Source organism: Lissotriton vulgaris, chromosome 2_1 (assembly GCF_964263255.1).
Source record: "Lissotriton vulgaris chromosome 2_1, aLisVul1.2, whole genome shotgun sequence".
Taxonomy (NCBI): Eukaryota; Metazoa; Chordata; class Amphibia; order Caudata; family Salamandridae; genus Lissotriton; species Lissotriton vulgaris.
In genome coordinates, this window is record NC_141687.1 from 824467793 (window position 1) to 824490964 (window position 23172).

A 23172-nucleotide genomic window follows, 5' to 3' on the forward strand; every position below is an offset into this window, starting at 1 on the left:
GGGGTGTGCGTCCGTTCTGGTGACTTCATTCAGGCCCCGGTAGTCGACACAGAACCGGAGTTCTGGTGTGGTCCCGGGGGCGGCTGCTTTGGGGACCAGTACGACCGGGCTGGCCCATGGACTGTCTGAGGGCTCGATGACCCCGAGCGTGAGCATCTTAGCTACTTCCGCCTGGATGCAGGCCCGTACCCGATCAGGTACGCGGTAGGCCCGGTGGCGGATAGGAGGGCTGTCTCCGGTGTCCACATCGTGCACACACCAGGAAGTGACACCCGGGGTGAGGGAGAACAGACTGGCGAACCGTGATAGGAGGGCTTGGCACTCTTGCCGTTGTTCTCTGGTGAGGGTCTCCGAGAGTCGGACCCCATCCACGGAGCCGTCTTGCTCCTGGGTCCGCAAGAGGTCAGGGAGAGGCTCGGAGTCGTCTTCAACCCCATTGTCTGTGGCCATCAAGAGGCTGAGTTCTGTTCGTGCAAAGTGGGGTTTCAGTCTGTTGGTGTGGAGGACTCGGAGCGGATTCCGGGCGGACTCCATATCGATCAGATAGGTGGCAGGACCCTTGCGCTCGATTACCTTGAAGGGTCCCGTCCATTTGTCTTGGAGAGCGCACGGTTCTGTGGGGGACATTACCCAGACCTGTTGCCCCGGCTCGAATTCAATGGATGAGGCGTTCTGGTCATACCATTTCTTCATGTCCTCTTGACTGGCCTCTAGGTTGGCTTTTGCTAGGTCTCTGAACCGCCGGGACTGGTTGCGGAGGGTGAGGAGGTACCGGAAGACATCTGGAGGACTCTTGGCCGGAGGCATCTCCCAGCCTTCTTTGATCAGGCTGAGTGGCCCCCGTACTGGGTGCCCATAGAGCAGCTCGAAGGGGCTGAAGCCTAGGGACTTCTGTGGGACCTCCCGGTAGGCGAAGAGGAGGCACGGCAGCAGCACGTCCCACTGGCGACGGAGGGGCTCTTCCAATCCCCCGATCATCCCTTTTAGCGTGCGATTGAACCGCTCAACAAGTCCGTTTCCTTGGGGGTGATAGGGGGTCGTGAAGCGGTAGGTGACCCCACACTGTTGCCAGAGGGACTTCATATATTTAGAAATAAAGTTCGTGCCTCTGTCACTGACGACTTCCCGGGGGAACCCCACACGGGAGAAGATTCCCATCAGGGCCCGGCCGACCACTGGGGCTGTCACGGTCCGGAGAGGAATAGCCTCAGGGTAGCGGGTGGCGTGGTCCACTAGTACCAGGATGAAGCGATGGCCTTGTCTTGTACGCGGGTCCAGGGGTCCCACAATGTCTATCCCGACCCTCTCAAATGGGGTTGTGACTACTGGAAAGGGTTGCAGGGGAGCCTTTAATTTGCGGCCGCTCTTCCCACTGGCTTGGCACGTGGGACAAGATCGGCAATGCTGGTGCACATCGTTTCTCATTTTGGGCCAGAAGAAGTGGGTCACTAGGCGGCTGTAGGTTTTATCCTGTCCCAGGTGCCCTGCCAGGGGGGCATCGTGGGCCAGGTTTAGCAGGAAGTCTCTAAAGCGGAGGGGCACCACTAGTACTCGGTTGGCCCCCAGCTCGGCGATTCGTTGCTCGCTGTACAATAGATCATTGTCCCAGTAGACCCAATGAGTTCCGGAGGTATCCCCGGCGCTTTGGGCGAGCGCTTGTTGTCGGAGTCCCTCAAGGGAGGGACAGGTCTTCTGTTCCTGACGAAATTGTTCTTGTGTGGGTCCCCCTTCTTGAGCCCACTGATCAAGATTAGCGAGGTCGGAAGGTTGAGCAAGTTCGAGGGGGATGCCATGGTCGGGGGTCTCGGCGGGGGCGACCGGAGGCGGTGGCGCCGGCCATTCGGGTTCTTCCGGGTGATGGTTGGCACGGGCGGCCATGGACCGGGTGGTGACGCACGCCCAGTCTGGGACGCCCAACATCCCCAAGTGTTCTTTTCGCTCCACGGCTGCCCACGGGGAGCTTTCCAGGTCATTTCCGAGGAGGCATTCCACGGGGGCGTCGTCTCGGACCGTTACCTTCAACATGCCGGAGACCCCTCCCCACTCAAAGGGGACGCAGGCCATCCGACACAGACTTTCCGAGTTGTCGGCTGATCGCACAGGGCAGAGAACGTTCGGTAGATATTGTTCTGGGGTCACCAGATGACAGCGGACGGCTGTCACACTGGCCCCGGTGTCTCGAAGGGCTTCGGCCCGTTGTCCATTGATGCTCACCCATTGGCTGTACTTCTGGGTGTTAGCGGGTAGGGGGACCCGCGGGACCATGTCTCTTCCCCCTAAGCACGCGAGAGTCATGGCGGCTGGCTCCCACTCTTGATACTCTTGCTCGCCTGTTTCTTGTTCCTCGGAGATCTGTTCTTCCCCTAGTGCCGCGGCGGCCACCTGGCGGGGTCTTGGACTCTGATACTGCGGGCAGCTTGGGTCGTTTGCATAGTGGCCGACTCGTTGGCATCGGTGACATGTAACATTGGCTCTGTATCCCGGTCGCGCCGGGGTGCTGCCCCGGTTGGCCGGGGGGGTGGTGCTGGTAGCGGGGGCGGCCGGAGTATTGTCTCTTCCTCGTCCTTGGCCCCCTCCTCCTCCTCTGGGTCGGTAGTGACCATTGTTGTTCCTGTTCTGCTCGTAGGACCCATTCCGGCCCACTCTGGTGATCTCCCACCGGTCAGCTTCGGCTGCGAGCTGCCGGGGATCGGTTAACTTGCTGTCGAGGAGGTGTTGGCGTAGTTCAATGAAGCAATTGTTGGACAGATGCTCCCATACCATCAGATTGAACAGCTGCTCGTAGGTCGTGACGTTGTTCCCTCTGATCCAGCCTTCGAAGGCTCGGCTAAAGTACGTTACATAGTCCACCCAAGTTGTACCTGGAATGCGTGTGCAGTCTCGGAACCTCTGACGGTACATCTCGGGCGTGAGGCCATAGCGGGTGAGGAGGGCCGCTTTCATATGGTCGTAGGAGGTCATCTGGTGGTCTGGGAGCTGTAACAGAGTATCGCGGCCCTCATTGAGGAATTTGCCCCATAGGCCGGCTCCCCAGTCGGCTCTATCGATCCGGTGCGCAGTCATCGCGATTTCATAGGCCTTAAACCATTGCTGGATGTCGTCTTCTCGAAAATATTCTCGGACCACATCCTTGGGGATGTGCACTTTTTTCTCCGCGGTCCCTGGGGTGGACGGTCTGTCGGGCACCCCTAACTCTTTATTTTGTTTGCGCAGGTTGATCTCGGCTAGGTTCCGTTCGTGCTCGTACGTTAGTCTTTTTTCCTCGAGCTCCCTTTGCCTCTGTTTCTCCTCTCTTTCTTCTCGGAGGCGAAGGTGCTCTAAGTTTATTTTTTGCTCGGCCAATTTGAGTTCTATGTCCATCTTGAGTCGGGCCATTTCGAGTTCGTGTAGTCGGGCTTTTTCTCTTTCTTGGATCTCGTCTTGCGAGAGACTGGTTCTTTGCCCCTCAGGGGCCGTGTTGGTATTTTTCGCGGTGCTTTGCTCAGGGGCTTCGACATCCCCGGTCTCTGCCCAAGATTCTAGGGCATGCTTAAAATCGTCCTTGGTACTTAGTCCGGTGGTAGCGATACCTAGTTCGATGCAGAACTGCTTTAGTTCACGATGGCTGTATTCCTCTAGTTTTTCCATTTGGAACTTCTCAGTTGATCCGCTCTCTTTAGTCGACATTTGTTGTTCGTTGTGGGGTGAGCTACTCTCTGTACGTTATGCGGTGATTCGGATCGCGCCGCTGGCCACCAATGTTAGACGGACCGGGAGGGTCGGCCGAGATTACGGGGAGAGGTCTCCAGGGAGAGCCGTCTCCAACGACTGTACAGGTAAGTAACTTCCCCCCCACAGACGGACACCACACAAGATTGAAGGTTAACGAGACTTTTATATGCAATTCTTAGGTTACGTCGTTATGATACAAGGAGGTCTGGACTCAGGGGTCCCCTCGGTTCTGATCTCTGGTTGAGGAGAAAGGGTAGCGGGACAGTCTTAGTTACCAATGAGTAAAATAGCTCTCAATCCTCGAGCTCGGCGTGGTTGCTGATCGGGCCGTGGAGGAGCCAAGCAGGTCCCGAGATGGATGAAGGATGGTCGACGGGCCGTGGAGAAGCCAAGCAGGTCCCGATGAAGATGATGGTTACAACGGTCCGCGGCCTCGCCAGCAGATCCGGACGACGGTGAAGAATGAAGGTTACGACGGCTGTGGCAGCGCCAACAGGCAGGACGATGGTGCACAGGACAGAGCTACGGCAGCGCCAGTAGTCCGTCCAGGATGAGTTCCTCTTACGTCTCTCGACTCCAAGATACAACTGCCTTCCTGCTCTGGAGCTGCCCCAGTTATAGGGCTGGCGTGCTTTGATGTCCGGACCCTCGCACTTGGAGGTCGGGAGGTCCGGGATGAGGGAGTCCAGACACCCAGCAGGGGGGTGGAGCCAGCGCCCGGGGAGGCGATGGGCGAGCGGCACTGGGCGGGGGGAGAGCCATCGGCACCTCTTTCTCCCATTGACTTGCCAAGTAGCCCGCTCACCTCCTGGGTGGAGGGTGGTGCCGGATTGTCTGAGGCTGGGCTAGGCCCAGGGTTGAGGTCGATCGGGGGCCAGGCGGCCTCGTGGCGAGGTGTCCAAGATGGCGGCCCGGGCTGGGTGCATGGGCCGGCAGTGGATCGGACCCACGAGGTTATCATGTTCGAGGGCAGGGGTCCCTGAGGGGACGCAGGGCGTGCAATGGTGGTGTGTGGTGCTTGCGTGACTGGGCTCGGGCCTGGTCGAGCCGGGGGAGAGCGGCCCGTCATGTGGCCTGTCCAACAACACTCTTCTCTGCACAATATTACCTTATGGTCAAATGTATGCACACCATCCATCTCCTTATGTTGAGAAACGCAGTGTTAAAGGATAGGTGGTTGGTCCTTCTCATACTTTGTACATAATCGTTGGAACTGTTTACCACATAACAGTTGACTGATCTCTGACCAAGTAGCTTTTTGGAAGGCACTCGAAGCCTGGCTTTTTTCTCTTGACGATTAAAATTCTGGACCTACTACTTTTCATCAAACCCTCCACACCAGGATACGCTTCGGGTGACAGTCTCACCATTTAAAACTCCTGGTAGTAGAAGTAGTAATCATCTGATCTCAGCTTTGGCCTACCTCTGTAGTAGGGGGTCTCACGTTTTGAATAATACTATCAAAGAAAATGTGCTACAGGTTTGAGAGATTTCCTTACTTTGCCATTAAAATATACTGCATTGTGTTAACCCCTTGGACGCTCATGACGAGCTCAGCTCGTCTTGATGTACACCTCCATACACTCATTACGAGCTGAGCTCGTCATGAACAATGGGAATCAAGAAATGTCAGCATTGACGTTGAATCTCCTAAGCATTGATGTGGTTAAGGTAAAACTTTATGAGTCTGTTAGACTATTCATTGACTATCAGAACAGGGGTAATACAGCACTTGAGGTACTTATCAATATGCTTTAAGTCAGAACCTTTTTACTGCACATTTGGATAGTAGTTCAGGAAATATGTGTTCTCCCTCTTCCTCCACGTTTCCTTCTTTCTTGTCTGATTTGCCATTTCCCTCCTCTGCTTCCATGCTCTGCTTGTATGACATGTCTTCTTCTCCACTAGGTGACTGTGCTGCAGACATATCAAACCATGCTGAGCTTGGCTCATCGAATGCCTGAGGGGGGCATTGTCCTTGTCCTGGAACGCTCAGAGCTTTTTGTGCGAGTGCGAGATGGTTTCAGAAAAATACTTGTGAGTATGAGACTCATGAAATGGTGGGTTATTGCTAGTATACATCAGTAAACCTACTTTGCATAGGCAGTCTTCTGCATCAGTGCCAAATAGAGTGGAATAACATAGCTCCATGTTTAATAATGCCATGAGCCCAGCTGTGTCAGTGGATTTGTATACCTCTGACTATGGAGATAGCATTGCCTCTCCTTGCTTCTTTTAAGACAGTACAACCAAGACTGATTACTCAGTCTCCGAAAGCCCCCCCCCCCCCTCAGCCCCACCCACACCTTGTTTAAAGCTATTGGTTTTGGAGAATAACTAGCTCACCGTCTGAACCCAAAAGCTATCCACAACCCATGTTTAATACATTATAGACAGCCCTTGCAACATGTGACAAACATACCTATATTTATGCTTGCATCAAACATCCAAAAACAAGCAAAAATTACAAAAAATGAAATGCTTCCGATCTCACCTATAAATGGTTCTACTCATAAAGCACACACAGCATCATGCATGCTATACAGCTCAAAAGTCATATAATTGGCAATTGGTGGCCAAATCAACCACAGTGTCACACACAACACCAACATAGACCTTAGAAAGATGCTGATAACATTTGGCTAATCATAACACACCCACATGCACTCTATACGTTGGCTGAGCAAATGTCAATTGACAATCAAGATCAAAAGGGAAAGTCCTTCTTCATACTCACAGATACATATTAAACAAAGGAGTCTGGATTAAAGGGACAGGAGGGTAAGGCTTCAAATCCACTAGTCCTCCAGAAATGCCTGGACCTTCAGTGAGTTCTTAGTTTTACTGTTATTATCTTAACATGGCCAGATATCCTGAAGGTCCTTTGCCCATATTATAACCAATTCTGAGGGACTCAGTTCCCCTTTGCCACTCAATGCAGCAGTGCATGGTCCTAGGAATCCCTTTTTGCCAGGGAGCAAGTCACTAAACCCGCAATGTCCTACAGTGAGACAGCATTCACTCACCCTTTCACTCGGAAATATCTTAGGCCCCCATTCATGTCCAGTGGAGCTGTAAATTATCTCCTGGTCTGTAGATTGAGCTTCTCAATCTCTTGTATTGCAAGTGTCTAAATCTTCTCCATACCCTGAAGGTGGGACTGAAAAGTCAACCAACATTAACACCAACTCACACAAACCATTTGGAATCTAAACACTACACAAACTCTTTAATAACCTCATATAACAAGAACTAGAAGAAACACAGATGCTATCAGGCAATACCGTGTCCATTTCATTCATACTCTTCCCAGAGCTGCAGAAAGTATAAAACAATGTAATATCAGTGACATTAAGTGCTATATAAATAGGAATATCATAACATGACATATAGCGATTTAGAATTATTACTCCCATAACTAAATAACAAATAGATTTGTGATATAATCATATTCTAATAGGACATTCTCCAGCAGCACTGCTCTCATCGCCGCTGTCACCCATGTTCTCACATTTTAATTGAGCCTAAGGGTATTAGACAATATGATGACAATATCGAGCCATGAGCGATTTATTTGATCATGGATGGTTCTATTAGTAGATCTTCTTTCTGGACTGTCTTCCAGGGATGCAGGCAGCATGAGTCTTGTGGTGCACCTCTTGAACTGTCAAAAGATCCCAGTCTCTTTGGATGTAATTTCATTTTGGGCTCTTACATGAAATGTTAAGGGAGGGGGAAATGCCTGCAATAAATGTGCCCGGTGTCAATGTTGGACAGGGGAAAGATCATAAAAAGACATGTTCCCAGGGACCTCTGTAAATATAAACTCATGCCTGGGATTGTGAGCATCCATCATGACGGCCACACATTGAGAAACCTGTGTAAGCATACCATAATGGCAGTAACGGTGAATACAAGCTTGACAGAGTCTCAAGACTTTGCTTTTTGACTTGGGTTTGATAGGCTAATTTGCCCATGTCTGTTTTTAAACTTACAGAAACCGGTCCCAGGATGCTTGTTTCCCGTTCAGGGAAGACTTAACTTGGCATTTCGGCTGGACTGTTCCCATGAGGCACAGGCCCAAGATTGATTTGCATTGTGCTGGGTCTAAACTGAGGTGGCAAAGTGAGCTAAAGAATGATGATGTTCAACCCAGATCTGTGACTGGGGGTGAGTGTCTGAAAAGTTTCAGCGCTCCGTCCATCATCTCCTTGTGTTTGCTTTGTTTTTAGACTTGCTCATCATTTAACTTACTGCTAGCGCCTGGATGCCTCCCTGGAAGTAGCAGTAGGCACTAGAAATGCCGTGAATTGAATTGAATTAAGCCAACCCTGGCAGCAATGGAAGTGCCAGATCCATCACCCATTATTATCGTTTGTTGACTGCTGGTGGTGTAATGGTCTGCTTTATTCAAGTCAGTAGATTACTTCTATGTCTGCTGTTAGAAAAGAAGACAGAAAACGTTAACACCAGCCATCTAATAGGTGTGTGAGTAACTCACATACTTCTGTGTAGTGTTTTTATGCAGAATTACCTCAGAATTCCATGAGATTATGTTTGAATTACACAAGAAGATGAATTCTGCGTTTAGCTACTTCTTAGCACAAAAATGCCTCCTCGCATCCAAATGGATAGAAGGATGCATGTTGTGCTAAGAAATAGCACTAAATTTAACAGAACACGAATAGTGAGCAGCCGCTCATGCTCACTAAATGTGCATTGTGGTAGGATTTATTTCCGCCAATTACTCTTAATTACGCGAGCTATAATTATCTTTAATTCCTCGTTACTCTTTGACACAGATGTACCGATAATCACAAAATTACTCTGGCATAATTGAAATTCTACCTAGTCCTATCATTAACCATTGTTACTTTAGAACAGCGGTACCCACTCACCATAGTATTATTGCTGAGCGGTGTTATTCAACTCTCAGTTGTGATAGAGTACTGCTATAGGCAAGTACCCATGTATTATAAAAGAGCTGCACTAGTCACCATTGCCTTGCATTTCGAGATAGCAATGGTAATCACCAGCACATGGGAGAACAGTCGTATTCACAGTCACCTCTGTATCGTGGTAGGGTAGTGGAACTCGCAAGCACCTATTTACTATTAGAGAGCAGTGATACTATTCAGCCCTAAATATGATTGTTACTATGGATCAGTGGTACCTTCAATAACCCCATTGTGATCTCAAGTTACCAGTGAATAAGTACAAATCTATGTCTCTTCTTACTATAATGTTGCAGTGGTACTCAAAGTCAACCCAGGGTTACTCTGCAATCACAATATCCCCAGTCTTACTATAGATTAGTTAAAGAGACAAACTTTCCAGGGCTGAAACGTGTTTAGTGACCAATGCACTATCAGCCTCGTCCACAAAGATCATTCAATTATACAGTATTATATACACTACCTCCTCATGACACCCCCACCTTCGGTGTGGAGAAAAGAAATACACATGTTCTACAAAATGGGGTGTTGATATGTGTGCATTTTTTGAAGTGGAGAAATTCCATATAATAATTTCTCTTACAACAGATTAGTGAGTTAAGCGCTCACCCCTAATGTGACCTGCAGTTCACGTTTTGAATCCGGACTGGGCTGTCTCAGCCTTTTGCACTTTTGAGATTAATACATTGAGTAAATACATTGAGGAACTTAATACATTGGATTAACAAACGGTTGTATGACGTTACCCCGCATGCTTTTACCCTGCAGTTTTTCCTCTGCAAAATCTTTTATAACGCAGGGCTCTAAAACGCACTCCCCATTACAAAGCAATTACTATTCTAAATCCACGGGGGCGTTACTTTGGGGAATGTGTTGTAACAGTTTGTGGTGTAAAGCCCTGCATTGTAAAAGTTTTTGCGGAGTAAAAAATGTGGGGTAAAGAGCGCAGAGTAAAAAATGCGGGGTAAAGGATGTTTCCCTTAACAAACAAATGATTATTCTTTCAAAACTTTGATTAAAACTCCATTTCCGTCCTGTTACATTTTGACTTGTAAATTTCATTTTTCTTTTCCTTTTAGCTTGGACAGTATTTTTCCTTGAATGGCGAGGGGCAGGTGAGCGATTGTTAATAATATGTATTTCAGGTACTCTCTTGAGGGGGGATATAAAGATAGAACTATGGATTAATGATTTATCACCTTTTTATTTAAAAGGGCAATGAGGTTGCAGTAGAAGAGCCACCAATCATCCAGTATCCTCATGGGAATACTGGCTACATAGAGCCTGCACAAGAAAGCATAAAACCTCCACAAACACCCACAAGCAGGCCATGGCGAGAAAACCAGCATCACCGGGAACAGCCACACAAGGAGCCAGTCGCTAATGGCTTCAATCCCATCTCTGGACCAAACAGCAACCCTGCTGCTGTGCACACACACCAGGACTTCCAACCCGCGGTGAGGGTGCCCGTCATGCATTTTCTATGGAATCACTTAATGGTGTTTGGATTGCTTGATATTATCACTGTTGTTCTTATAGCCTTAAATTCTGACTGATGTATTATTTGAACCCTTGTTAGACATTGAGGGGCAGATTTATGATGCCCTTGCGCCTCTTTGCGCCGCAATTGCGTCACTTTATTTGACGCAATGGCGGCGCAAACAATGCGCCCTATTTACAACGTGACGCATCTAGGAGATGCGGCACGTTGTAAAGCCCTGCGCCATAAGAAGGCGTTCCTGCGCGGGGGGGGGGGGGGGCGTTCCTGCGCAGGAACGCCTTCTGAAAGTGGCTGAGTGAAATCTATGAGATTTCACTCAGTCACTTTCAGGCCAATGCTGCGTCAAAACCCTGCGCCTGCTTGAAGCAGGCGTAGGTCTTGATGCAGCATTGTGAAGATGGGGCACCCCTGAGCCTTGCTGGAGCTGCATCGCGCTTGCAACGCAACTCCAGCAATGCGCCACATTTCCGGCACAGATGCGTCACGCATATGTGCCGTTTTTGCACCATGGGTGGCGTAGCTGTGGCGCACTGTGGTGCACATTAACTGGCGCATCCTTGGAGATGCACCAGTTAACATAAATCTGCCCCAGAGTGTTTGTGGTAGACGCATTGCTGGAAAATCTGCTTTTTTAAGAACCAAAACGTTGAAGCTAGTGAAAAGATGATGTGGACGTTTGAAGTTCTGGCTTCTGTCACGTTAGTTTTTGGGACATAGATTTTAGAAGAGTTTTTTGTCAGCCACATGACTCAGCACCACAGAATTCTGAGATAAACTCCAAGAGTAGGTGATGTGCACTATGTTACAGTGTTCAGTTTTCCAGGATTCCTATATGATATCGAGATAGTGCAATGTGAGGTGATTCAGAAGAGTGAAGAAGGGTGTGATGGTTAGGCAAATGTTTTAAGAGTTTGGAGGAGGAGCAGAAAATCAGAACTGTATGATGATTTGCCCAGATAGAATGGGTACCATGGTGTGACTTGGCTGGAGTGGAGAATGAACAGAGTTGGCATATATTCTCACTTTGCTTAGACACAATAGGCGGTGAGAGTGTGACAGAAACGTTTACTGTCAGCAGGCAGTTATAGGGGGCCTGATTTCCTTTCTGTGCAAAGATGAAAGCATCTTTGAGTCTAAAGCTTCTAAACGGTGGAAGTGGACCATATTTGTAGGATAGCAACATTTGGGGTTAAGGTGGGTAGAGGTGATGTAGACTGATGTTGATATTATCACAAGTTGAGAAGAAGTGATTGTATGTAATATTGAAATTTAAGACAAAGTGATTGTTGACAGTATTGTGATTTGAGATGAACTGACTTTCAGTAATATTCAGTGTTAATACAATTTGACTATAAGTACTATTTTGAGTTCAGTTCTGGCTATCAGTGATGTCATATTGCGAGAGGAAGCAACTCTTGACTTTTTAATCATGAGTGGACCTGACACTTTGCATTAATTATTTCATATGTTGCAGCTCCTGGCAAGATTGTGTTAGTTGCTGTTCTTGCTATGTGGGAAGATAATGCTGCACTGCCAGTATTTTAATACGATCTTGCTTCTTATTCTTTATTTCTTTTCCTCCTTTAGCTTCACCTCATTGCTCTAAATGTCCCCCTGAGTGGCAGTATGCGTTCCATCCGTGGGGTGGATCTCCAATGCTTTGAACAAGCCCGTGCAGCTGGGCTTAAAGGTACATTCAGGGCATTCCTGTCCTCAAGACTACAGGACTTGTACAGCATCGTCAGAAGAGCCGATAGAAACACCATACCTATAATGAACCTCAGGGTATGGCTCTTCCCTTACATGTTTGCTTATCTATTGTTCAATCGATCTTGCTCCTCTAAGACAAGATTCATGTATTCTCTTTGTTCTCCCTTAGGATGAAGTTCTTTTCGATAACTGGGAGTCTCTTTTCTCGGGCTCTGAAGCTCAGCTTAAAGCAGGAGCACGCATTTTCTCATTCAATGGGAAGGACATATTAAGGGACTCTGCTTGGTGAGTTCATAACTTCAGACACCTGTGATACATGAATCAAGGAAAGGGATGATGTTTACGTAGAATGATATTTAAATCTATCTGTGACCTTATGGTGGTTGTATTTGACTTATCACCTACAGAAACATTGTGTTACCAAAATGCCGAAGACAAAAACGTGTATACTACATCTCAGGGGTTCCAGCCCCAAGTGGACCTGTTAGAGTCCATCAGGGTTTTGGAGGAGACAACAAAAGGTCTGCAGTGGTGGCTATTCTGCCGCAGGTGGACCAGGGCAGATCCTACTCCTCTAGAACTGATGATGATGAGAGGCGCATCACTGTTGGGTTCAGGAAGTCAACTGAGAGTAGGTACAGATCAGAGCACTCTGGTGCCAGTGGAAACCCACATCAACCTGTAGGAGTGGTGACCATTTGCTTGGTGTTTAAAGTCTTCCTGTGGTCCATAAAGGGGAGGCTGACTCAGGTTCTCAGAACATGACAGCTACATGGATTTGCAACCAGCACAGTGAGGTCCTTTGCCCTATTCCATGATGCCCTGCACCTCATGAACAGGTTAACTTAACAGGGGAGTTCTCTGATCTTGCACCACCTGGAGGGATCTTTAAAAACCAGGGTGGACAAACTCAGCCAGGGATACCATGCACATCACAAACGGAAGTTCCATAAGGAGGTGGTAGAGGGTGTTTTTCTGCAATAGGGAGAACCCTGGCTCGATTTGTTTGCCACTGCAGAGAACTGGTAATATCAGCAGTTTTGCACTCTGGAGTTTCCAGGAGCCTTTCTCTCCCTCAGAGATGCATTTAGCCTAGGGTGGTGCTCGGGACTAATGTCTGCCTGCCTGCCACTAACTCTCCTGCTCTTAGTGCTGAAGAAGATAAGGGATGACTATTCATCGTAGAGCCTGCAGATTGGGCCTTAGTGTGTGGTACCCAGAAGTTCTAGGCATGAGTATTTGTACTCTTATCAGGCTACTGCTTCGCGATGATCTTCTGTTGCAACAAGAGGGCAGAGTCTTATAAGCAGGCCTAGACAATCTACATTTCCATTAATGGAGATTGAGCAGCAGTAGTTGACTGCATCTGATCTCCCTCTTGAAGTAGTGGATGTCATCCATGAGGCCAGGCGTCCCTCTGGTGAATCTGGGCTAGGTATCCTTCTATTAATTTGGTTTACTCCGGAAGTTGGGACAAGTCTGTGGCTTGATGTGGTACCCGTAATACAGACCCGTTGCAGGACAAACTGTTGGATGTATTGTTTGTTATTTCTTTATCCCAGCAGGGACTTGCAGTTGTGCCTTTCATCCTTTTTGGGTTTACCGGTCAAGCCACCCTTTTCAAAATCATCTACTGTGATGCAATTTCTTGAAGGCTTGATTTGTTTTTCCTTTTAAACCCTTTGTGCTGCAACAGAAGGATCTTAATTTGGTCCTTACTTTTTTTATGTGCACTGATTTTGAGCCGATGCACAGCTGCTATCTATGTCTTCTTACTCTGAAGACAGTTTCATGTTGCAATAACTTCACCTCGCATCTGGTCTTTCAGTTTGGCCTCCTTACACCACCTTCTTTCAGGATATATTGGTGTTGAGGAATTTCTTCCAAACGGTTGTGACACTTTCATGTTGGACAATCCATCACACATCAGATGTCCTTTGCTCCACATCACTCCATGAAAGGGGAGGAGAGACTCCATTGTTTGGACCGCAAAAGAGGGTTGAGTTATTTTTTTTTTCAAAAATTTTTTATTTAAGTTTTCTGAAGCAAGAATGTAGGAAAGAGGAAGAAGAAGAAGAGAAAAGGAAAAATAGGAAAAAATACAGGCGACATGTCATCAAGTAACCCCACACAGGGGGTGCTGGCACGGGGGGGATAGCATATATGCAAGTTAATGCTGGTTTAAGAGTCAATGTTCACCAGATGTAGCGGTAGAATCGGGCTCAAACCCCCAAGCGAGTGGTCCGTGAACTTGCTACGGAAGACGATAATCCCAACTAGGGGACATAGCTGCATACGAAATCACCATAGTCCGTCTCCAGACGCCAAGTAGTGTCGCAACAAGGAAGAACTAACAACCCCAACGGGAACCCCCCCCTTTCCCCCCCCACCCCACCCCCTTCCCCCGGTGGTGGCGACCATTCTCTCATTCATATCAGGCTTCCATACAATCCAGCTGGTTAGATTTGAAAAAGGTGAAGAGCACGAAGTGCGGAGGGACAAACTGCAGACGGGAGACCTTGAGACAAAAATCGAACCAGAGGACCCCATTGGAACAAGAAATTTTTAAAATTACCCAAAAATATATCGGACATTCTCTCAAGGCTTAGCAATCGCCATAACCTTGCATGCCATAGTGAAATCGCCGGGGCAGTCGGCTTCTTCCAGGCTGCCGCTAGTGTTAATTTGGCCGCTCCCAAGCACAGCCAAATAATACGTTTGTCGGCCCTGGTCTGATGTTCCAACATCGGATCTCGAAGTCCCAACAGGACATAATCCATCGACTCCGGAATCGGATAACCCACAACATCCTTGATGTGGGACAAAATCTCAGACCAGAACGGCTGAATGGAGGGGCAATCCCACCATATATGGCAGAAGTCTCCCAGCATACCGCAACCCCTCCAGCACCTGTCCGAGGAAGACGGGAATATCCGATGCAGCTTGGACGGGTAGAGGTACCAATCAAACATAAGCTTCAAGTGAGCTTCGCTAAGGTCTATTGAGTGGTTATGTGCCACTATGTCCCGCCAGAGGCTCTTCCATTCGCAGTCAGAGATGTCCCTACTCAGGAGGGCCTCCCAATGTTCCATGTGGCGAGGACGTGGGGATACCACAGTGTCCAGTAGCAACCCATATAGGAAGGAGATCGTCCCCTTCATGGTGGACGTGCGGAGGATAAAGGCCTCAAACGTCGTCAATGGCCTTGTGGCTGCGTCTATCACTCCCGCTGATGTTGCCCAATGCAGGAGCTGAATGTGGCGAAATCCCGCATACAATTTTGAAAGGTGAGGGGCGTTTCACCGTGGAACAAGTGGGTGAGAGCTCTACACCCTCCCTCTCTCCACAGCCCGAAGGGTCCCTCATTCAGCGCCGGGGGAAATGCCGGATTAAAGTGAATAGGTGTAAACGGGGACGGGAAAGTGGTCCAGTGGTCATCGCCACTGACCGTGTCCCAGACTTTCAGGACCGTGCTGGTAGGAGTGCTGATATAGGCATTCCTGGGTCGGTCAGCCTTAGGTTTCCAGGCCAAGTCCCAGATGGACCTTCCGGCCACACTCCGCTCCATATGTAGCTAGTGTTTCTCTGAGAGCTGCTGGGACCATTCCACCAGCACCCTCAATTGTGCGGCTTTATAGTACAGGTGCATGTCCGGGAACCCCAACCCTCCCTCCCTTCGCGGTCACCTCATCGTTGCAAACGAGAGTCGCGCCCGACCTCCCTGCCACACAAACTTCAGCATCAAAGTCTTAAGGCGGCGAAAAAAATCCAACTCTACCGGTATAGGCAGAGCCTGGAAAAGATACAAGAACTTAGGGAGGAGGACCATCTTGATAGCGTGGACCCTACCCAGCCAAGAAATGTATTTCGGCTTCCATTTCTCTAGTTCCGCGCGCACTGCCGTTAGCATTGGGGGGAAGTTAGCTGAAAATACCGCGCCCAGGGTAGAAGTCAGCCGGACGCCCAGATACAGCAGAGAGGTAGAGGACCATGAAAGGGGCGTAAGTGTGCGCACCTGATTCACCTCTGCGGGAGGAAGAGTCAGGTTCAGTATGTAAGATTTGTCAAAGTTGACCTTGAATCCTGCCATCGCCTCAAAGTCAGAGAGCACCGTGTGAATGTGAGGTAGCGATTGGGCCGGGTCCCCAACCGACAGCAGCACATCATCTGCGAACAGAGAGATCTTGTGCTGTTCACCCGTGAAGGGAAGTCCTTTGATTTGCTCCTTCTCTCGGATTGCGAGGGCCAAAGGTTCGATACTTAAGGCAAAGAGGAGTGGGGAGAGAGGACACCCCTGTCGCGTTCCGCGTGAGTGGGGGAAACAGGCGGATCTATGCCCGTTAACCATCACCCTAGATGTAGGATTGCTGTAGTTAGCACTGATCATTTTTATGAATTGGGGAGAGAACCCAAAGGCTTCCAGGGTACGATATAAAAATCCCCAGTCGACGCGGTCAAAGGCCTTTTCCGCGTCAAGCCCACCAGCACTGCCGGTATACGAAACCTGTTGGCCTTTTCTATCAAATGGATCACCCGTCTCAGATTGTCGTGAGTCTATCGCCCTTTTATGAATCCGGATTGGTCCGGGTGAATGAGGGCCGGCATTAAGTCCTGGAGCCTTCTCGCGATGATTGAGGAATACAGTTTGGCATCCAGGTTGAGAAGGGCTATTGGGCGATACGATGAGCACTGAGTGAGATCTTTCCCCGGAGAACGGTGATCATGGCCTCGGCCATGGTCCCAGAGGTCAATCCGTCGATTGCCATCTCATTAAAGAGGGAAACTAGACAATCGCACAGCTCCGACGCAAACGATTTATAGAACAGAGCAGTGTAGCCATCTGGGCCCGGAGCTTTGTGGAGCTTCAGAGCCTTGATAGCGTCCAACACCTCTTCCCTGGAGATAGGGGTGGACAGCAACTCATTCCATTCTTTGGAGACCTGTGGTATAGGAAGGCCGTCCAGGAACGCAGATTGGGCATCCCGATCTAGGGCAACGCACCTATAAAGATCGGCATAAAAGCGGCCAAATGTATCAGCCTTGTCCGCATCTCGGTGTTGCACAAACCCCGTTGGATCCCGAATCCCCCCAATGTAGTCCCTCTCCCTCTTATCCCGGAGTTGCCGGGCCAAGTGCCGCCCCACGTTGTTCCCCTGTGAGTAGGAGACCCGCCTCAGGCGCAAGAGAGTGAATTCGGCCCGGATGTTGTAATGGGCCTTTAGCTTCCCCCGCACCGCAGTTAGAGGCCGGAGAGTCACTCTAGACGGATTCGATTTGTGCGCCTGTTCCAACACGGCGAGTTCCGCTTCCAGGTCCTCACGCTCCTTCCTCCTTAATTTATTAAGGTTCGCATTGAGGCCCAGGCAGGCGCCCCGTAGTGAGGCCTTGCAAGCGTCCCAAGTGTTGTACACCGAAGTGTCTGACGGCGGGTTAAGAGCCAGGAATTCCCTAATGGCCTTCCGCAACTCCCTACATGAGACATCATCCTGTATCAGAGCCGCGGGAAAGTACCACTTCCGCCAACCGTCCCCCCCCAACGACCAGTGCAACCCGAGAACCACCAAGCTATGATCCGACACGGAGAGTGGAAAAACACTAGAGACACGGATGTCCCCTCTGAGGGCTTGGCTCACGAAGATATGGTCAATGCGAGAGTAAGAGCGATGGCCGTGTGAGAAGAAAGTGTAATCCCTGGTTTGGGGGTGCAGGAAACGCCAGCTATCAATCAATCCCAGATCACCCACCTGTCGCTGCGGTGCATCGGAGAAGACCCCAGCCTCTGCTCTCTGTGCACATGAGCTATCCAAGTCCTTGTCCCACACCATGTTAAAGTCCCCCAAAAGGAACAAATGCCCTTCCACAAAGTCCCCCACCCGGTCCAACAATTCCTGCAGAAAGCTATTCTGTTTGGCATTGGGAGCATACACCACCACAAAGGTACACAAGCGACCATACAACAACCCCTTCACCATCAACCAACGGCCCTCCTTGTCGCCACTCACCCCCACAGGCTGAAAGTGAAGGGACGCCCGGAACATGAGAGCCACCCCCCTATGCTTGGTGGACGCAGATGCCCTATAGATGAGAGGGAAGTGTCTGTGCCAGAGCCTAAGTTCATCTTTCCTAGCTAAATGAGTCTCCTGGAGCCCCACCACGTCAAGATGATGGTCCGACAGATACTTCCAGAGCTTCTGGCGTTTCTGCGGGGAGTTGAGACCTTTCACATTCCAAGTGCAACACTAACAGGCATACCGAGTCAGGAAGCTCCAGTGCTGTGTGCTCGATAGGGTGACCTGGAACCGCCCCCCAACTCTCCCCCGTGTCCATGCCTCCCTCCTAGAACCAGCCCCATCTCTGAGTATCTCCGCACAACTCCCATTCATTCTCTCCCACCACAGGTCCCAGGGCCCAGAACCTCCCAAAGACCAGACATTCGATAGGGAGCAGAGGGTCCTTAGCAGAGCACAAGTCATTGATGTCACCTGGATAGAAGCACCAATAGCAAAGGCCCACTCAACAGTCCTCCAGAAGAAACATCACACACCCCATACATCCGTTGGTCGCCACCACCCCCTTGCCCCCCCACCCCGAACCCCAACGCCCCCCCCACGCACCCCACCCCCAGGACACCCCACCCCCCACTACCCCCTGCAAACAGAAGAGCAAAAAGAAATAACACATTGCACTGAACCTGAACATTGTACTTAGCAGTTCCAGTAGACCATAGTCCGTAAGGGCCCCTCTGGACTGGAGTCGGGGTTGGGGTACCAACGTAGTGACCCCCAGGGCCACGGTCCGGGGTGTCTTCTCCAAAAGTACAACCAAACCCATGGGACCATAGAGCCTGTGCCCCTCCGGCACCAAACCACCAGCGGCTCAAGGATCATGCCGCTCCAGAGCTTTGTTGGGAATCTGCCAGCGTTGCTGAGGCCACCGCATCTCCCCTTTCCTGCAGGCTAGCAGTACGATCTGGCCGTCTCCGGTCCGGGGACGGTCCCACTCTGTGCCAGGAGGAGGACCGACGACGCCTCCTTGATGGTGAGTTGTGCGCCTCCTGTGATGGTGCGACGTCATCCAGGCCCAAAAGATCCTTCGCCACCTGAAGAGAGCGAATCTGCTCCAGTCTATTTTGCCATCGAAAGATGATGCGGAAGGGATGACCCCACGAGTAGGAGATGTTGCGTTCCCGCAGGAAGGAGGTCACCGGACGGAACTCCTGTCTCTTCTGAAGCATCGATGCCGCCAGATCCTGGTAAAGTTGCGGGCGGTGCTCCCTGAATTGCAAAGACGAGATGGCTCTGGCTTTCCGTAGGATGCGTTCCTTTAATTGGAAGTCATGCACACAAACGAGGATGTCCGGAGGGGGCCCCCCTCCTCGCCTGGGCGGACCAACTCTATGGACTCTATCCATTCTAATGTCCTGTATATCCTCCTCGTCCAGAATCTGCAGAAAAAGCACCTGGACATATCCACGCAGGTCCCCCGCCTCTCCGTCCCATGGGACCGCGTGAATGCGGATATTGTTCCGCCGGGAACGATTCTCCAAGTCTTCCGTGTGGGTCTGTAGGTCCAAATTTTGTTCCGTGAGGCGGATGATGTCTTGCTTCAGCTGGTGTACATCGTTTGCCACACTCAAGCCATGATCTTCCAGCGTCGCCACTCGCTCTCCAATGCCATCTACATCTCTCCGCACTTCCCGGAGGTCCGATGCCAATTGAGCGCGACGCTCAGAGATGTCCTCCTTAATAGAGGCGAATAGCTCAGTCATAAAGGCCTTGGTAGCAGGGGCCTCATCATCCGACTGCTTGGACGACCCACTGGCTCCGGGAGAAGCCGGCTGCTGCGAGGATTTTGATGCACCATCTTTCCCAGGTCTCCCCTTACGAAGCGTGTTGGACATCGTGGGACTCCCGCTGCGGCGTGAAGGCAAGGCGGCCCGCACGCTCCAGAGGCCAAAAGGCGTCAATGCTGCTGCACGCTCTCCGGGACAGCTGGCTGTGTAGCACCCCCTCCAGCCAACTCAATCAGGGGGTCACTTCTTCGTCCTCCCCGCCAGGGCTCACTGCTTGGATCCTTGCTGCAGGGGGTACCTGTGCTATGGCTCCTCTGAGTCACCTGCCGCTCCAAAAAAGGGGAGTCAATTGTTGTGGGCCCCTGAGGTCGGTCCAAGCAAGAGGGTCCAGGAGTGATGCAAGACTGCTCCAAGCATCCGGCCTAGTCAGAGACCGGGGAAGAGCGAAATGTGCAAATACCGAGCTCGCCGGGTCCAGCCGGTCTATGTCGCAGCCAGCATCTGTCCAGCCAGGATGGCGCCGCAGTAGAGGCCTCCCGGCGGGAGGATGCTCCTCCTACTCCCCGTATAGCGCCCCGGCAGTAGGCAGCCCGAGGCTGCAGAAGGTCCAGAGCCTAGTGCGTCCCGGCTCCGCTTCAGTGGGTCCCCACCATCGCCTCAAAGCATGGAGCCCGGGTCCCCCAGTCACTACAGGCCGGGGATCCTTAGGCCTCGGACCTCCGGCTCCCGCAGCTTCCTTCCTCGCCCCCTCCGGTCAGAGGTGTCTCCCTCTCCCCCCACGCTGGGTATAGGGCTATAATAGGACCCCAGCGGGCGAGATAGTTCGGCCGGGCGGCCCGCTCAGGACGGCACTCAGAGGTGGCGTGGGAGCATCACCGCGGCCGCTGCGCTCGGTGGTTTCAGGCAGCCCGACCCACCAGCGCTTGTCCTCTGGCTGTAATGGGGCTCCCGAGGCAGCCGCTCCTCCCCGACGGCGTGCTCTAGCTCCGGTAAGCAGCAGGGCTAGATCCGAAAGTCTCGAGGCCGTCGCGGCACTCCGCCGGTGAGGTGTCCGCGACGTTGCGGAACAGAAGGTCCGGCCCCTCCTCTACGCAAGGCCAGTGCGCACAAGGCCGCAATCCGCCGCTTCTCCACCGTCTGCTCCAGGTGACCCTCGATCCTGCCGGCAGCACCGGATTTCACTCCCCCGCTCCAGTGTCCACCGCTGGCCTCTGGAAGCCGGCCAGCACGCCGCTAAGGATACTATACAAAGCTGAGATGGGTTCGGCGCCGGAGGGACTCAAAAGAGCGTCTCACTCCGCCGCCATCTTGGCCACGCCCCCGAGGGTTGAGTTTTTACATCAAGCAAACCAAACAACATTAGATGGACAATCAGTTCTGCATGGCATTCTCTGGGGCAAAAAATCCAAGGCGATGCAGAAAAGGACCTTATCAAGATGGATAGTCCTCTGTATTAAGATCTGCTACGCATTGGCCAAGAAGTAAGAACTGAGGGCCCACTCCACCAGGGCCAAGGCTGCTACCACTGCATTGGCACGGGGAGTCCCTGTCCTGGACATTTGTCGGGCAACATGGACTTCAGTGCATACATTCACAAAGCACTTCTGCCTTGACAGTCAGGTCTGACATGAAGGGCAGTTCACTAATTCATCCCCAAAATCTTTTTGTTTGAACCATTCCACAGTCCAACGATCTCATGGGAAAACTGCTTTGGTATCAATTCAAAAGGCGAGGAATGTGTGGTTACAATTTTCCTTCAGATGAACAACTTACTTACCTTCAGCGTTCTTTCTGGTAGATACTTTGTCTAACCGCAGATTCCTTACCACCCTTCCACTTTCCCATTTTTATGGAACGGCTTATTTCCATTTAAAAGGTCCCAAATTATAGATATTCACATTGGCACAGATAATTGTTTTTTGGGTTCCGCCCCTAAGAGTGCAGACCGTGTCAAGAAAGAAAATGACATTAGGGAGCCTGGGTGTCGCTGATATACGGCTCGACTGTCACTTCTGGGTCAGAAAGTTGTTGATGCAGATCCGCAAAACGCCACCTGTATGGTTTAAACACACTGCAAATTGATCATGAGAATTATTTTTATGACAAACAATATTGTTGACCTCTACTAAATTGTTTGATAAATGATGATCAAGATTTAAAGAGTGCCTTGCAACATGTTTTCCCATGTGTAGCTTGAATAGAAGCATCTTTAATAACCTGTACAAACAGTACAAGAGTCCTAGACTAGACACAGTGTGCCTCCTTATACGTTTGTCCAAGCTTACTTCTCCACCATTCTTTCCCCACTCTCTTTTTTTTCCACTTGCCATTTTTTTGCATCTTTTCAGCTCTGTTTTTCTATTCTCCTTCTTCTTTCTCATCCCCACCTTGACATTATGCCTTGCCATTCAGATGACCTTTACCTTTTCTGCTTCATAGGCCTCACAAGATGCTGTGGCATGGAACGGACTCGAAGGGACGACGGCTAACCGAGAGCTACTGCGAAACTTGGCGGACAGACGACAGCGTGGTAACAGGACAGGCATCATCGCTCCTGAATGGCAAACTACTGGAGCAGAAAGCACAGAGCTGTAACAAGGCCTTTGCAGTGCTCTGCATAGAGAACAGCTTCATGTCGTCCTCCAAGAAATAGACAATTCTCGGGTAGGGAAGGACGAGATGGGACAGGGGACAAGTAAGGAACAACCACAGGAATAGCTGACCGGGTGCCCTCTCCCTGGTCTAGAGATTTCCCAGTATGCTAAATGGTACTGAGTCAGCCAAAGAGTGTTCATATTGTCCAACAAAAGAAAGAAAATTGCTGGCCCTCTAGCTCCTGCTTCGGGGATATCCAAGGGTCCTTGCCGGCGTTTCAGTTGTATGGCAGCTCAAAAAGAGCTACTCGACGATTGGGACTGTACCCCTTAAAAATCCCTCCCTACTGCCTCTTGCAAAGGGTAAGGCAATGCCCAACTGGTTCTCCTACCACACTCTTCAATGAACATGGGGACTGCCACCTCCACTTCTCAAAAATTCATCTGATGGTGATGCAATTTCAACCCTGCCAAGGACCAGAAGGTGGATGGAAAAGCTGAGACCAGAGAAGAAACATGACCTTTGACTTGGTGTCCATGGCAAATCTCGACCTTTCCGTGTATAGGGAACATTTTACAGACCTTCCTCCTATTTTAACCTGTTTTAGTTATAATTATATAAATATATATATATATGTATAATTGTGTCGTTTTACGCCCTTCCCACGTTTGTTTTGTACCATGTCTCGACTGTCAGAGGTCAAGTGCTAATATCTAATGGCAGGAAGGGTCTTTATTTCTCTGCATGGGACTTTAAACCCGAGCCAGATGATGCTCAGTGGAGTCCACCAATCCAAGAATAGGGGAGCTTCCCTCCTAGGGTAGGGGACCAGAAGTCACCCCAGGACAATGAGAGCAAGCCTTACGGTCCCTGGTCCAAGAGACTAGGTCTTCCTCAGTGAAGTCCTA

General features: G+C 50.4%; 1 protein-coding gene across 4 annotated transcripts in view; it reads left to right on the forward strand.

Moving 5' to 3' along the window:
- Positions 1-22697, forward strand: part of COL18A1 (collagen type XVIII alpha 1 chain) — a 170418-nt gene extending 147721 nt beyond the window's left edge. For all 4 annotated transcript variants that reach the window (XM_086956227.1, XM_086956226.1, XM_086956228.1 and 1 more), the window contains 6 exons: positions 5620-5748; positions 9746-9781; positions 9881-10123; positions 11755-11952; positions 12047-12162; positions 22109-22697. In XM_086956227.1, coding sequence (XP_086812353.1) covers positions 5620-5748; positions 9746-9781; positions 9881-10123; positions 11755-11952; positions 12047-12162; positions 22109-22322 — 936 coding nt within the window. In that variant the 3' untranslated portion in view covers positions 22323-22697. The remainder of the gene's footprint in view (positions 1-5619; positions 5749-9745; positions 9782-9880; positions 10124-11754; positions 11953-12046; positions 12163-22108) is intronic.
- Positions 22698-23172: the final 475 nt, after the last annotated feature.